The 16,236-nt window shown below is 42.9% G+C and overlaps 1 protein-coding gene across 2 annotated transcripts; it reads right to left on the minus strand.

Annotated features, from left to right (window-relative positions):
* Positions 1-775: 775 nt before the first annotated feature.
* LOC143010018 (xenotropic and polytropic retrovirus receptor 1 homolog) lies at positions 776-15,859 on the minus strand. 2 transcript variants are annotated; one of them, XM_076162125.1, is made up of 16 exons: positions 15,248-15,859; positions 10,240-10,291; positions 7,409-7,510; positions 7,062-7,285; positions 6,785-6,934; positions 6,529-6,612; positions 6,088-6,169; positions 5,472-5,561; positions 5,273-5,370; positions 4,979-5,158; positions 4,579-4,744; positions 4,131-4,325; positions 3,866-4,032; positions 3,593-3,732; positions 3,267-3,488; positions 776-2,895 (listed from the first exon to the last, which is right to left on the minus strand). In XM_076162125.1, the coding sequence occupies exons 1-16, from the start codon at positions 15,314-15,316 to the stop codon at positions 2,841-2,843; spliced, it is 2,076 nt and encodes a 691-aa protein (XP_076018240.1). In that variant the 5' UTR covers positions 15,317-15,859; the 3' UTR covers positions 776-2,840. The 2 variants fall into 2 exon arrangements, with proteins under 2 accessions (XP_076018240.1, XP_076018241.1); XM_076162126.1 differs by lacking the exon at positions 4,979-5,158.
* Between the last annotated feature and the right edge of the window lie 377 nt (positions 15,860-16,236).

Here is a 16,236-nt window from a genome sequence, read left to right on the forward strand (position 1 = left end):
TTGAGATAACAACATCAGCAACAACCTCAGCTGACTTCACTTCTGTTCTGATCATAACTCAGTGCAGCACCGTGCAACTGCATCAAACCTGGATGTTGAAAGGAACAACCATGGCAACACAACTACAGTTCCTCAAAGCGCACACGAGACATGACTGGACTGTATTGACTCACACCTATTGTGGGAAAGCACTCGCATTGTGATCTCTCTGTCACACGAAGCTCATTCGTGTGTTAAAACAGTTTGACATGTCACCTGGCCTCTCTTAATGGCTCCACACACTCTCGTTCTTTAAGTGAGTGCGAATGGGGATGCTGCACCTGGAACTAGTGAGACCCAGTCACCATGCAGAACGCTTCTAGACAACAAAAACACACGGAACAAGAACAAACGTTGATGCAAGGTGTAAATACAAAGCCTCTAATCAGATTCAGTCATTATCCAGATACTTAGCGTGTGGGTGAGCTTCATCATATTTAGCGTTGGACTTTATTTGGCAGGTCATCAGTTAATCAAATGCTGCCCAGCCATTTTCAGCTCTGTTAAGACTCCCGTATAATCACAGCTATCTGTGTTCCCAGAAATGGCTGAATGCGACAGGAATGACACCATGTGACAATATGGCTCAGTGATTAATACATGCAGATGATGAGATGACAGTTTATTTAACATTTGAGTTATGGAGAAAAAGACACGAGTAGGCCCTTTTTTTTTTACCACACACTGCATTAAAAAAGGATTGACTGATGACAGGAGCTGTATTTACACCTTTGCATTGTTGTCTGAACGCTGTCTGCACTGGGATCAGATCTCAGTAGATTGATCCTCGTGCTATTTAAGCCAAAACAATTACTGACATAAGTAGCAGATGGGACAAGGTGATTTGATGAGTGTCGCCCACTGTACACACTGCATTACATCTGGTCCATCAAAAAGTGAACCTCACCACACACTGCATGTATGCATGTGGTCACAAGAGATCAAATGACAAAACTGCACAGCAACAAACTCATCATTTAGCCATAATATACACACAAATATAGAAAAACTTACCCTGACTGACTGATTTCTTTTGACCGACAGTCAAAACCTGAGTTAGATCAGCATGGATCAGTGTATTCAACCTCAATCTCATGGTTCCATCAGCACTAAACCAGCTGACGAGTCCAATCCGCTGTGTTCCATTTTAACAACACTGTTTAGTGTGTGACAGACAGGTGTCACCCCCTCCCCCCTCCCCCTCCCTTTGGCCCTATGTTTCCATTGTCAGATCATGATGAAGCATTTTAAACACATGTATTATTGACAAAAGACCAACAGTAATTCCATTATTCAATCAGGTCAAGCTTTCAGCACGGTACAAGCGCAAAACTCGGTTGTTTAATGTTTCCATGAGCTGTTGGACCTAACGAGGCTTACAGGTGAGTATTGGGCCGTCTCTCCCACACATACATACATTTACAAGGTGGCATACATTCAGAAACACTATTCCAACCTTCCTAATAAAGAGGACATATTTGACATGTGATGACTGGAAGCTAGCACAAGACAAGAACTAAAACTAAAAGGATTTTTTTTCCCAGAAACCAAAGCAAATTTCCATCTCAGCTCCGAGGCTAAAGAGTGTGTTTGATCCTTTTTTTTTTGCTTCGGAATGAAATCGCACCCTCTTCAACTTTGGTCCTTCGCATATTTACAACCACGTTTACTTTTGTAAGTCTTCTTCTCAGGGTGCGGCAAAACAAAAATGCATTTGTGGCGTCCGCGTCACGTCCATGAAAAATAAGAAGTATTAAATAACTGCGTCTGTCTGTTTGTCTGTTTGTGTGTGTGTTATGTGCATGTCAGTACAAATGGTAGGCATTCCATTGCAATTTGCTCATTTCAAAAAAGTGCATGTTTATGTGAATGTGTGTGTGTGTGTGTGTGTGTTTGAAAAGCATGTAAGGTGCAGGTAGGCAGCTCTGTGATCATCTGACAGGCCAAGCTGACTGGCTTTACCAAACCGTATGGCAGCTCTCCGATGAGACGACGTCCGTTAAAGAGTGTGAATGTTGAGGTTTCAAAGTCTGCAGTGAGTCACGAGATTCCTGCGTCCAAAGAGGTTATCGCAAAAAAAGTACAAGATCGCTTTCCAAACCCCTTTTTTTAAATTGGTGTGGGAGACATTTAGAGTCAGAGGCAAAATGGTAAGTTGACATGAGACATTTCTTCACGGCCTTTCCAGAAATTGTCCTCCCCGAAACACATAGGAGTGAAAGAGCAAACGTTTTGGTCCTCAACAATAGCAGGCTTTATGTTGTCTGACACTCCATGTTCTGGGAATTGTCTGGCATGGAAAAGGGCGACTTTCTGATTCTGCATGGTGATCAGCTTGCGTTCTACTTTGCTGCTATGTCCCTACTAGGCTGAGGCTTTGGAGGAGATGGGAGAGCCGCAGCAATGGCTGAGGGCTGGGATGGGACAGAAGTTGTTGGAGAGGTGAAAGCTCACTGCAGGAGGGTGTGGGTGTGTAACAGGGTGAAGGGCTCAACGTTTGTACCTATGGCTTAGGTTAGGGTAAGGTTAGCCATGGACGCCTGCCCTTTGGCAGAGCTCACAAGTTCCAAGTTTGATGCCCATATTATCAAGATTGTTTGGTCAAGAGGTGCAACTTCCTCCCTTTGAGAGATTTCTGAACCTAAGCAGAGGCCTATGAGTTGGAAATAGGATTACATAGGTACAGGAGTTTAAAATTCATCCTTCATTAACGCCACACTCGCCGGGTTATTCCTTGGTTAGGAGGTGGGGTTCCCTCCTTTGAATAAATTCTGGACCCAGGCGAGGGGCGTGGCCTGATGTCAGGAGTCGTCGTCGGTGTCCTCGATCAGAACCTTGGTGTCACGAGTCTTTGACCTGAAGAGGGAACAGGAGAATGTCATTAAGCTTATCTAAGACTAGTTTGTATAACCCCTGCAGTATATTCTGGGTCAGCCCCGTGGTCTCCTCCCATGGATGGGAACACCTCCCTGGAACAACCGGCCTTATGTCAACAGATCAGGCTGAATGGCACAGCCTAGCCGAGTATCGTTACTAAAGTTCATCCCTTTATGGATGAACTGGAAATGTTACAAGTAGATCAAAGAAATTACATCAGTGGCTCAAAACACAACATATCTTTAATACAACATAGCTGAAGATGAGTTACATTCTAGAAACCAAAACCTTTGAGTATTTGATGCTCCATATGACGTAAATGTACACGTGTGTATGCTTGAGAGACTCACTGTGATGCGAGTCGTGGTCTGCGGAGACTCATGCTGTAGCTTCTCTTCCAGCTCTTCTTGCCCTGCCGGTTCCTCACTCCATCCTCCTGGTCCATCATTTGCTCGAGGAGTGTCTGGTCGTCGGCATTTAACGGAGCCACACTAATGTCCCTGACGGCCCTGAACTCACCACAGTTGTTCAGATGTTCATTCTCCAGTCGGAAAAAGTTCCACACAAAACGCCTAACGGGGTGAGAAATACAGACTGTGAGCTTGAGCGAGCCAATGTTTGCATTCATTATGAAGGGAGGGGTGGGTAAAATTGGGTTTGGGTTAAATCTGTGTACCTGAAGACCTCTAATGGAGCCAGTATAGTAGCCAGAACATCAGAGATGCCTTGAAAACTAGAGATGGTGCTGAGGGTCACGGTTAAAGTCCAGGAGAAACGCAGCAGCACATCTTCCACTATAGCGCTGTAGTAATAAGCCTGCAGGGAGAAACGCAACGGGCAAGTTATGACCACATCATCACAGAGGAGTCTTTTTGAAGCTACGACTCATCTAGATAGATTTGATTCTTTAATGTCAGTACGGCCGATTCCTCCATGTGTTGACAAACACCTTATGTGGGTAGACGATCTCCTCTCTTAGAAAGGTGTTCTCTCCGGCGTTCCTGTCAAATAGGCCCCAGTCCATCTTCAGATCCCAGATCAGTGTGTAACAGGAGCTGACCACCAAACAACCAATGTGCAAGTAGAGGAAGATCATGGCATCCGTGTGGTTTTCAGCTGGGGACGAGAAAGAAAGCCAGTTACACATTAAATAGGGAAATGTTGGAGATAATTTGCATTTAATGGACTGAACCTTGTTTAATGTCTTACTATACCTTTATGGGTGCTGTATAGGGCACCGAAGGTGACAACAAAGAAGGAGGTGGAGTATTTTCCAGCGTTCACGAGGTGAGGGAAGGCCCGTTTAGTGTCACGGTAACGCCTCAGGCACTGGATGAAGCGGAACCAAGCAGGGAGACACTGGATAACTGCGCGGACTCCGTAGGAGTACGAGTTACACATGTCTTTACCTGTGCAGAAAGACAATAAAGCAGTGCAGTTAGTGAATGTTAAGCTGTGTGTGTGTGTGTGTCCATGCAGGTCAAAGTATACTCGGACCTGCATGGAGACTTGCTTGAGTTAGTTGATACTTTTGGAAACATTCCAGGGTATAAAGTAAAGAACAAATCATCCATAATGCCCTTAACCTTCTGAAGAACTCTTCTGTTTCAAGATAGTTGATATCCCTGATGGAAAGAATGAACGTAATCAAAATGAACATACCTTTACTGCTGATGAGTCCGTCATTTTTGTGCCAATCCAGTTCAAAACTGTAAAAACAGATCATATACTCCAGATCCATCAGAACAACACCAAGAGAGTTCAGCTGATCAGCCAGCCAGAAGTCTGCAAACCCCACACGATGGAATGGAGCCGTCACAACTCGAAACTTTGGGAGGAAAAGAGGAGAAGCTTATGAGATTAAAGGAATGTTCAGAGTTGAGGATTCTGAGAGTTCTGCTGTTTTTGAACATTTGAAATTAAGCAATGATTGAAATGAATGGCCACAAGCGATCTTAACATATTGTACTATCAAACCATTAATCCCCCTGGCAAAGATGGAAATGTAAACTAAAGAGAAAGGTAAAGGTCAACATGCCACCTATAGAATCTAAACAGTTACCAGGAGTTTGAGCAGCCAGAATCTGGACTTGTAGTAGCAGGTCTTGAAGGGGTTGATGAGAAAGAGTAGAAAGAAGCCGTACAGAGCCAGGGGGTTGGCTTGCATTGGTATAAAGAGGTTATCACTGAAGAGACACGACAGCAGGCTGACGCACCACAGCACCCCCAACAGGCCTGCAATCTGTACACACGAGCACGAGAAGATTCATTACAACATGTAGACACACCTTACTTACCGATTAACTCATTATTTGCTCAAGTGTGCTGAAGGAGGCATGCATCAGTGTATTCCTACCTCAAACAGATGTTGGTGGGAGAGGTTGTTTCTTGGGTTTAGCTCAAATATGAGTACGTGGTTTACTCCTGCCTGTCTCCAGCCGTACGTGTTGATTCCTTAAAGATAAACAACATATGGACGGTTTAGTCGGAGTTATGGATAGTTAGTGGGGATTATGGAGTCCCACCTTACATTCACTGTGTATGCATGTGTGTACCTAAGAGGAAGAGGAACTCTATTAACAGGAAACCTCCTCTGTAGATCCGGATCATAGGCCAAACATTAGCACTACGGATGACCACAGCTCCTAGAGACGGCAAGAGAGAAGTTGGGAGAGAGACGGAAAGAGAATAAGAGGCAGATCAACCCTGATCGTTTATTGAATCCGCGGACAAAGGGAATGTTTAAATAACAGAAATATGCCACACATGAACACAAACACACACAATTAAGTAGTTAGTGGGCAAGCCATGGAGTAAGACGTGTTCTTGCTAACATGACACAAGAAACCATGGAGCAAGTCTGAACTGCACATTTATTCATATTTACTTATTTTGTCATTGTGTACAGATGAATGAACATGAGTGTCGGCTACAGACATTCCAATGTCCTTTTTTTAAGGATGACTCAGTCTTTACTTCCTGAAACTATATTCCACAGCTCAAAACACAAGCAGAAACATTGACGGTGTAAAATGAAACTCATTTAAGGAAGTAAAAGCTGAGTCTCGAGTCTGAATGATTCAGGGGCAGTTTCCCAGATGGGGGTGATTGTGTGTGTGTGTGTGTGTGTGTGTGTGTGTGTGTGCGTGTGTGTGCGTGTGTGCGTGTTACCTGTAATGACCACAGTAACTACTAAGACGAGGAATATCCCACAGTAAAGGCCGACTCTAAAGGTGGTCCAGGCAGGAGCGGGCTGCAGGCAAACAGACACAACCGAGAGAGAGCATGAGACCAGTAGGGACATTCCTATCACTGTGGTTACAAAACACTGTGATAGGTTGTTTCTTTTAGCTGCCTCTACTGTAGTTAGTGATCGTCTTGTTTCTTTTGCTTTTCTTTCCTCAGCACCTGAGGGACAGCACCTTCACACTGTGTCAATGCATTCAGCCATGCATGCAAGCACAGCCGACAGCAGGCCATTGGTGCAACTAGGCGACTCGGGAGGAACGTTTTAGTTACAGAATTGTTTTTGTTAACACGTGTAACTGGCAGTGTGTGTGTGTGTGTGTGTGTGTGTGTGTGTGTGTGTGTGTGTGTGTGTGTGTATCTGACCTGTGCAGCTCCCAGGGGAGGCACCCTCAGCCGCTTCATCGCCTTCTGCCTGTCTCCCCCTTCCAACTCTGTTGTTACCAATGCCTAGAGATGGATAGACCGCAAGAGAATGTGTGTTACTGGTAAATGTTTGCAAATCAATTTTAGAGTGTGTGTGTGTGTGTGTGTGTGTGTGTGTGTGTGTGTGTGTGTGTGTGTGTGTGTGTGTGTGTGTGTGTGTGTGTGTGTGTGTGTGTGTGTGTGTGTGTGTGTGTACCTCAGTCTCAGATATGAGCTGGGTGATTTTCTTGCACGTGTAGAACGGAGCAACTTCAACATGGGCTACCCTCCAATCAGCCCCCCGGGATGTTTCCAAAATCTTATCATGCTTCTTCAGGATCTTCCTAAAGCCTGTGAAGTTCAGGTTCTTCACAGACCAACAGAGTGTGGTGATTAATGAATTGGGAACAGAAATCTAAACTAAACCAGCCTATTTCTGATCAAACTAATTCCTGAAGGTGCTGTGTGATGAAGTTTGGCACAAATATGTGTACCTGATAGTTCTGCAACAGTATGAGGCTGAGGTAGAACTCGGAGAAGGCCAGCTGCAGGTCCTTGATGTTTCTGTGTTTACATCGCTCCTGTTGAGACAGAGCAAACACAGTCTTCCTCCTCCTCAGGCCCCGCCCATTAGCGGCGCTCTCCCTCTGAGCATCCAGTGAAGACTGCAGCTCGTTCTGCAGCGTAGCGAATCGCCGCTGGGCCTCGGCCAGCTTTTCTGGAGGGAAGAGCAGGACAGACAATAAAATAGAATTCCACCACCGCCAGACTGTTTCTAGTGGGTGATTTTAGACTTTATCTCCAGGACTGTAGTAAAAGCGGTGTTACTTGTAGTCCTTACCTGAGTAGAAGGTGTTGATCTTGGCCAGCTCTTTTTCACACGTCTGGAAGAACGTCTCCTCAAACTTGGCATAGTATCTTTTAACTGTATCGTCATCTGTAACTACAGAGGAAGGAAGTCCTGTTAGATCAGAAAATGAACTACACAGCAGTCTGACTGAAGCAAAACCTCATGAAGATGGAGATGGGAATCTAACAGGATTAAGGAAGGTGGTTGTTTAGATATGTTATTAGACTGAAGGGCTTTAGAAGAATTGTATTGGGGTTAAAACGACAGATGAGAAGATGAAAATGAAGATGTCAGAGAGAGAAACTACTGGTTAGATGGATAAGGATTAGAAAGTACGAAATATGGATACATTTGTAATTTGCAAAACGTATTCAATGCCCTTTAGTGTCCTCCTGTGACCAACAGATAGAGCAGCAGTTAGACAGAGCAGCTAAAGAGCGTACCGTTGGGCTCTTTTATGGGTGTTAAAGCTGTTTTAGCTTGCAATTTCCAATGTGCAATAACAACTTCAGCCAAAAAATACTTTAAAAACTGACATACAAAAAAAACACACAAAAACATTTTGAAATACAATTATTTAAATAAAAATAATCTTTTTCCGTGGTGCCCAAAACAAAAATGTTACTATGTGTGTGTTTGTTACAGAGGGGAAAACCCCCCCGGCGAAAAAACCAAAATAAGCTCGTGCAGGCGCTTTTGAGTCAGGCTGTGCACACTCAGTGTTTCAGTCTGGCTGCTTTTAGACAAGACACCGAATTATCTCAATTGGAGTGTCCCAACCACTTACTTACCTATCCCATACACACACACACACACACACACACACACACACACACACACACACACACACACAGAAGAGTGCACATATACAATAACACCAGCCAGACTGCAGTAATCTCCTTATCCCTTTTGGCCTTATTCTGCTCTTTTCTCGAGTTGTATGATGATGATTATGATCATTATGACACATCTGTGTGTGAGTAATAGGCGTAAAAACATCAATTGTCACGTGAAAAGTATAGCCTATTTTTCAGCAACAGTTCTGCCGTACTTTAGTGGCAGGTTGCCGGCACTACAACTTACTAACTTGGTGAGACTTTCCCTGCTGACCATCTGCAGCTCTGTAACGCCACCATCTCAGTTTAAGCACAAGGAAAACAATGCCTACAGAGTTCATTAATAGTGGCTGTACACATAGGCTGACAGACGGCTCTCTTGTGTTTGCTTATACACCCACAAATCACACAATATTTCAATCTTTTCTGAATATTGCCACGTTTTATAGATACTATTTCTTTATGCAAACCTTATTCTCACATTATTGCATTCTTTCTGAGTTCTATCTTTCTTCTATTCTGACTTTTCTTTATTTCCATCCTCTTATTCCTAGTTTCATGCCCAGTTGATGCGCTATATGAATGTGTGTACGTGTGTGTGTATGCGTGCTGGGCTAGGACGTTGTGTCGTACCAAGTAGAGAGCAGTGAGTCAGCACGAGGGTTTGACAAATTGTCGGGGCAATAATCCACAATCAGCTGGGGCCTCTGTGACTCATGTGCTTACTCCACATATATATTCTGTATATCCACAGGACTCAGATGTCAAAGTAAAAGTTTTTTCAGAAGGCTTTATTTATAGGGGGAAATCGAAATACTACCCCAAGTCGCACTATGGTGAGAAAACAGGAAAAATGTTAAATTTGCTCCTGCGCTCCAAGCCGCATCCTTAAAGGGGCAGTACGCCATTTTGCATAGAGGACAGCAACAAAGTTAGGATGCCATCGAACTATAACCCTGGAGTTTAAGATGACATAAATGCTGTTAATAAGATGATATCATTCCATCGTCACAAATCGCATCATTGGATGTAACAGGCCGTGCCGCAAGACAAAAAAGAGATAGATAGATAGCTAGGTATACTTTATTGATCCAAAACTGGGAAAAAGAAAATGGAAAGAAAGAAAAAGGGGGAAACCACCCTCCCACCACACCATCCACACAACCCAGCATTCACACACCCATCCTGGCCCACCGGGAACAAAAGAAAACAAAAAACACACACACGAGAACTCACACAACCATTATTCTGGCTTATTCCTATATTAAATTAACCAGACCAATAATTGGCAGGAGAAAATGTGTCTGGGTTCAAACATCTGTCACATTTATCCCCATTTCAGTCTTGGACTCTGTGTATAACCTTAAACTGAAGGAGTGCGAGATGAGCACAGGACAAGACAGTCGTGCTTAAAACATCCTTCAACTAGTCCACCTCGACTCGGAGTCCAAGCCCGCTCTCTCAGGCAGCCCTTATTTTTTTGAGTTGGATTGATCTCCTAAGGGGGGTGGGGGGGACAACGTGTCTGCTTTGGCGGTACTTCAATAAGTGCTTTGCAGGCAATCCACGTTGTGATGACAGAATGGAAAAGCTGTTCAAACTAACATCCACGTACAATTCAAGGAAGCAGTGAAACTGAAACGGAAGAATCAAAACAATGATGGAGGGGAATGGATGGTTATTGCGAATAGGGCCTAGGGGAGACGCATTTACAGATTTAAGTGTTTCCTAAATGGGTTTAGACGTTTATAAGGTTGATGAATGAACAAATTCTTCTCTGTATTTACATTGTGTATCTCACAACAGAGCCAACTCTAAGACACGTTGCAAGCACACAAAAAACACACAAAAACAGTATTTAAGTCCACAATGTGAAGCCCATCATTACTTCACACACACACATTCTCAAGCTAGAATAACTCACTTTATCCTCAATTTATTAACATTTTTCTGCTGATGATTGTAAGAGATCATGGGCTACTGTACCTTCGATAGATGGTGCTTGATCCTGAGCAGCATATAGCATCTCTTTAAATGCCTGCAGACACAAAAAGAGAAGAAAAAAGTCATTGACAGTTTATGGCAGGTCGTTAATAGACAGACACTTCCTCTGTGTATCAATCACCACATTTACAAGTACTCAACACTGTGATTGTTTCTCTGTACTGCAGTTAAGGATTAGGGTTGAATACACCTGAACACACCTGACCTCATATGCACAAATCATCATGGAATCAGTGGCCTTACACACAACCTCTGTTAGTCTTAAATCTACCATTACGTAACCGTCTCCCTCTCCCTCCTTTTTCTGTTCATACAAAATCTGCAGAGAGGACAGCGGCCTCTGTTGTACCCCCAGAAAGGATTAGATAGAGAGCAGTCAGTCCATCGGTGCTTCAGAATTCCAGAAGAGCACAGAACAACAATGACTGCACTGTTTGCCAATGGCAGCCATTCTACCAGCCGCTCGTAGAGCAGCAGAGGGAGGCGCACTAACTCCTGCAGCAAATACAAGACGAGTCAAGGTCATGCTACAATCCACTGAGCCAGCCTTTACTTTCACTGACTCACCAGCCCAGCCACAACACAGACCACAAACAAAGGACAGCAACAACAGCAAATGCTATGCAAACCATTGATAACAAGGCTGTAACGGGACCCCCGCCATCCAAGTGTCACTCTACACTTCAACACTATCAACCGTCTACATTTACGCTCCTTTCCAGTCCAATATGAAAATTACAAACAACCAGTAATAAAGCAAAGGTCAGTCACAATGGCTTCATAGTATTCCCGTGATCAATGTACTACTAACAAACACAATGACAATGGAATGGAAATAAATAGACCAAAACATTAACAGACAGTGCGTTCCGAAGTACTCCCAAATAACGGAAGTGCTGCTTTTCTTCTGGACTAAATCTGACGGCGTTCCCTGTTCGGCGGATGCCATAACTCTGCACCACGCATGTAATGTTTTGCTTAGGTTTCACATGTCTGTCTGAGGTCATATGCAGAGTTGCCTTGGGCCACTTCTGATTGTTTAGCATGACTTGTACATGAGGGGCATGGCACTTCTGATTGGTAAGCATGAATATGTCAAGATGTTGATTTGTAAAACAATATGCATTATATATATCCTCAATCACAGCTTTGCAATTGGTTGATCGGTGTTTCAAGTAACAATTTCGGCTGAAAAACAATGAATCTCTGAGCCCTAGCTGAAAGCCTTCTTACTTCTTTTTGCATTATAAATATGTGATAAATCATAAATTAAATGTTAAACTCCTTACTTCTCCTAAAGAAAACACACAAAAAGCAAAAAATTAATGCTTTCCCACATTTCTTTCAAGTTCCATAACATGCTTCAGAATGGTTTGTGTGTGTGTGAGAGTTACTAGGCTGGCTCAGCATGTGCTAAGGCAGAAGTTTCCAAAACAAACCACATGCAGCTCAACACGAGAGACAGCTCTGCTTATCCTCAAAGATGACCCTTCCCTCCTTCGCTCTCCTTCTCTCCCTGCAAATCGCTCTCTTACTCTTTCATATCGCCATGGTTCTGGCTTGCCTTCTACACATTGCGGCCATCACCACAGACAGATGTGATCCCAATAGTTGACTGCATCCGTCCATTCTCATAAGATTGGAAATCTATGCCAAATCTAAGAATATGATTTCCAAGTGGAAGCGTGTAAATAGAAAAGAGAATTGGACCCAGTACAGAACCCTGCGGAATGCCAACCTTTCCCAGGTAGAGTGGCAAGTTGGAATCATTTAATGAGATGAAAATTGAAATTATTTGATATGCAAGATCTAAAAACACATTGAGGAGGATAAGAACAGAGGCGACACAGAAGTCTGCAGAAAATAGTGGATAATTTGTCACTTTAGTCAGGCTGGTGTTGTTTTGCAACAGAAAGAGATCTAGGATAGATAAATGAGGACATCACCATAAAGTCAATAAAAGTAGTGCTTGAATACAGGTTATTGATGGTTTGAACAGCCAATAGCTTGTCAGAACTGGAACAACCTATCGATCATCCAATTGAGCACACAGAGTGCAACCGCTTACATAAAGAAAATGTTAATGTAAGTAATACATGTTTAAGTTCCATGAAATGCAGCAGAATCTTTGCCATTATTTACATCAGTATCGATCAAAATAAAAAAAATATTGTGATGATTGATTGTTTTTTTTTTTTTTAAATCTGGCCAATTAAGTTCTGTAAAGACAGCATTGGGCTTCTTATCAGCTATTCTCAACTCACTGCTGTGTTGTTGTGATCTCTGCGCTACTCTGCATAGTCTTGAGAGGCCACGCATGGGATCACAGGGTGTAGCCCCACTGCATGTGACTACAACCTTGCAAGATTGTGACTGCACATGAAAAAGAGTGTACTTAAAGAACACATACATCATGATATGGGGATGGTTTGGGTTTAAGACAACAGATTCAGAGCAAACCATATTTCGACTATATTGCCCTAGCTCCGAGTCCTCAAAGTGACGAGTTGCCTCATACTGTGATTATGCAAGACCTCATATATACTGAGAGAACTTTATCCCATTTTTGCCTTTGCCTCAAAGTATGGCCATATAATCTGCAAATTAAGTGCATTAAACATAGCCAGTGTTTATGAATCATTCTAGGAACAACTGCTTCAACTTACATGATATTGAGAAATGAATTCCTCCATTCAGTCATCAAACCACCAATGCATACTCATGTATTGTATCATAACAGAACCTTGTTATCTGACATTTGTGCATATACAATTCCAGGCAAAAGACTGGGCATGGCTTTATGATGTCAATGGTCTGACCTAAACGCAGCGGCTGTAACAAGACAAAACAGGCATGAAGTGTATAGCATGCTGGGCCAGCATGATTAAAGAGGCTGACAGTCTCTCTTTCTGCACATATCACATCACACATCAGGAGCTATTGCAGTTCAAGCTCAGTAGTTTTAACTGCTCATGCTGTGTGGCCAAAACACAGCTGCCATAAGAAAACAAAGTGTGCTTTAAAACAAGCCTGGTCAGCATGGGTCACCACAGAATTTGTCTCTGTTCTACTTTCACATCTTCACAGGACTAAAATTACCAGGTCAAGGGTCAGATTCACAGCTGAATGAAACAACTTCAACAAACCAGACTGCTTCTGGTTCATGTCCAAACAGCTGCAAGAGCTAAGACCATGAGATAGTGTTTACAAAAGAATAGCAAAACACACACATTACAAAAAAAGTATGATTATTTTCTTTTGTCATCACAACAAAGGTACTCCTGAAAATTCCAATATCCATAATGTCAAATACTTCAAAATAAGTGTAATTTCTATCCCTGCATGACTGACTCCAGCTGATTTGCTAATTAAGGTCAGTAGAGCAAAGCAAAAGTGTCATTTAAGAAGCAAACCTTAAATGCTACTTCGCCTGCATATCAAGAGCTTTCCAATTTACCACAGAAGCCGAGGTCAGAAGCAGAATGTGTCGTTGTTTAAATCTTTAAAGCCAAGCTGGACAAATTCCATCTTAAAACTGGTCCACTAAAGTCATTTCTAATAGCTCCAAGCTCCAAATTATGGCCTGACTATGGTGTAAGGACCACACAACATCAATCAGGGGTTTCCCTTCCATTGTACAACAACGCTTTTTTGGTGGCAGTCAAGTAAAACGAAAACATAAAGCATAGTGGGTTAGTTAGTGGGATAGTTAGGCCTGTGACACAAAGCAGTGGAGAATGCACCCTCACACACATAGCACATTATCATCAGCTCAGTGTGAAAACACACACAAACACACACACACACCTAAAAATAGATGTGTACAAACTGTAAAATGTATTAAGGAGCATGTGCTTGAATACAAATTATTACAAAATTCATTTGGACCAGTTAATACATTATACATGTATTGATTTTATATGTTATCTAGTAGAAATCAACCTGTTTAAAATTATTCCTCAGTAAAATTCGGATTCACCTTCATTCTTTTAAAATGAAGGTGAAAATGCATGTTTTTGGTTTGTTTTAACGGAATATCCTATAATACTTGTAATGATTCACTGTAATCCTGGTTTTACCAATGCGGTTTGTCAATGTGACTCAGAAAAAGTACGTATGTATGTGTAAGACACCTGTATGCAACATAAGGTCTGTGGTCATGCTCGTGGTCGTCCAAAATGATGTGAAAATGCAAAGTTTCAATGAAATTAGTTAAACTTCTGTTGTTGTCCCACATACGATCACATGATGTTGACAAACCAGAACCCTGCAGAACCTTCTGGTGGCATCATCCCACACAGTCAGGGTCGGAATCAGCAGCATAGATGGATATGGACATTAATGCTACTTCAACACAAGATGGAAGTCAAGTCGTAATGTGAATGTAATGTGTTTGTTATATTATATTTATTAATGTTTTATATGACCCATGGGACTAATGCAAGCATAAACAAAGGCTTTAATGGAAGACATATATTATTTACATACAATCTAAGAATTAAACCCAAAGATAAATACTGAATTCCATGCTTTAACTGCAATAATAGATCAAAGGTTGCAAGTTATCAGCACCTTCTTGTCCAGCCTGATGTTAAGACAAGAAGAACGAGTTTGGTCAGCAACATTTGAGGACAGACACATGGGGTTAACGTGCCTAAATAACAGCTCAATAAGTGATGATTCAGCCTCACATTCTAAGCCGTCAGAAGGAACACACACATCCAGCTCAGCCACATTATCTGACGGGACTGAGAGCAGCAGCAGTGACATAGAGCCCGTTTGACTCGTTTGGTTAGCACTGGAGGACTGCTGCTGACTTCTTTGCAGGTGGAACAATTAAACCCCTCTCTCCATTTTTATGTAACGGCGAACGACTTAACGCCACATTAATACACATATGTAACGATCAAACTGAGCTATGACGCTACGAGATGATCCTGTTAGCCAAACAGCTAGCTACTGGCTAACAGGATCCAAAAAGCCAACTTACCTCATACTGGATGTACTGCTTTCTCCACTCCGGGGTGATGTGAGCGGAGAGATGCTCTGTGAATTTCATGATGGGAGTTTAGTAAATCTTTAGTGGTCTGGTTTGACGTCTAACCCCCAACCCCGGATAGATAACTGACGGCTCGTTCGGCAGCGGGAGGTTGACAAAGGTTTATCACAAACTCTCATCCGGAGATTCTACTTGGTTCGGCTCGGTGGAAACAGAGATGCCCTGTTTGTCTCAGCGTCTAACCTAGCCTAGCTACCGGCAGATATTTCAGGCATTTCTAGCCCACTTGGCGAAATGATTGACATTGTAACATCCCCAAAAATCCCCAAAGTTATCCTTGCTTTGTCTGAAAATCCAGTTGAGTCGGTGGTAAACAGAATGTTGACGCTAGCTACCTTTGCTATCCCCTTCCTCTCTCTCCCTCTCTCTCTCTCTCTCTCTCTCGCTCTGTCACTCACTCTACCTCTCCCCGCCCCCTGCGGCCTTCACGTGATGTCGGAAATATCAGCCTCCTTGGAGCAGCGCGCATGAACGTCTTGAATATAAAGGTGTGGAATTCTTCACATCCAACCAGGACGCGTTATGATGGAGCCTTTCCTCTTGTTCGGGGCAAGACCCGCCCTCCGTAACATTCCAGTGCTGTGATTGGCCAGGCGTCCATGTTAGCGAGAGGCACTTTTTGGGCTTTTTTGCCACGCGCGTCAAACGCGGAAGCTGTTGTGCCTTTTTCCCAGTCAGCAATCAATACATCACCCGGAGATCAAAGACTAACAATAAATAAATGAGTTTCTAACCATCTACTATTGTATTCCACTACGTTTGTTGTTAATAAAGCCAGCTATTAGCCCAAAGTTATCATTCCATTTATTGTCTTTCTCCTCAGACACTTAGGCCACATAATTGGAAGACCCGATGAAGGTCCATCCCTCTCTCTCCATCTCCCCCAAACCTGTGTCTATATATGTATTAGTCAACAATTT

The sequence above is a fragment of the Genypterus blacodes genome, unplaced genomic scaffold (genome assembly GCF_046128005.1).
Source record: "Genypterus blacodes isolate CSIRO-AG114 ecotype Tasmania unplaced genomic scaffold, CSIRO-AGI_Gbla_v1 ptg000120l_1, whole genome shotgun sequence".
Classification (NCBI taxonomy): domain Eukaryota; kingdom Metazoa; phylum Chordata; class Actinopteri; order Ophidiiformes; family Ophidiidae; genus Genypterus; species Genypterus blacodes.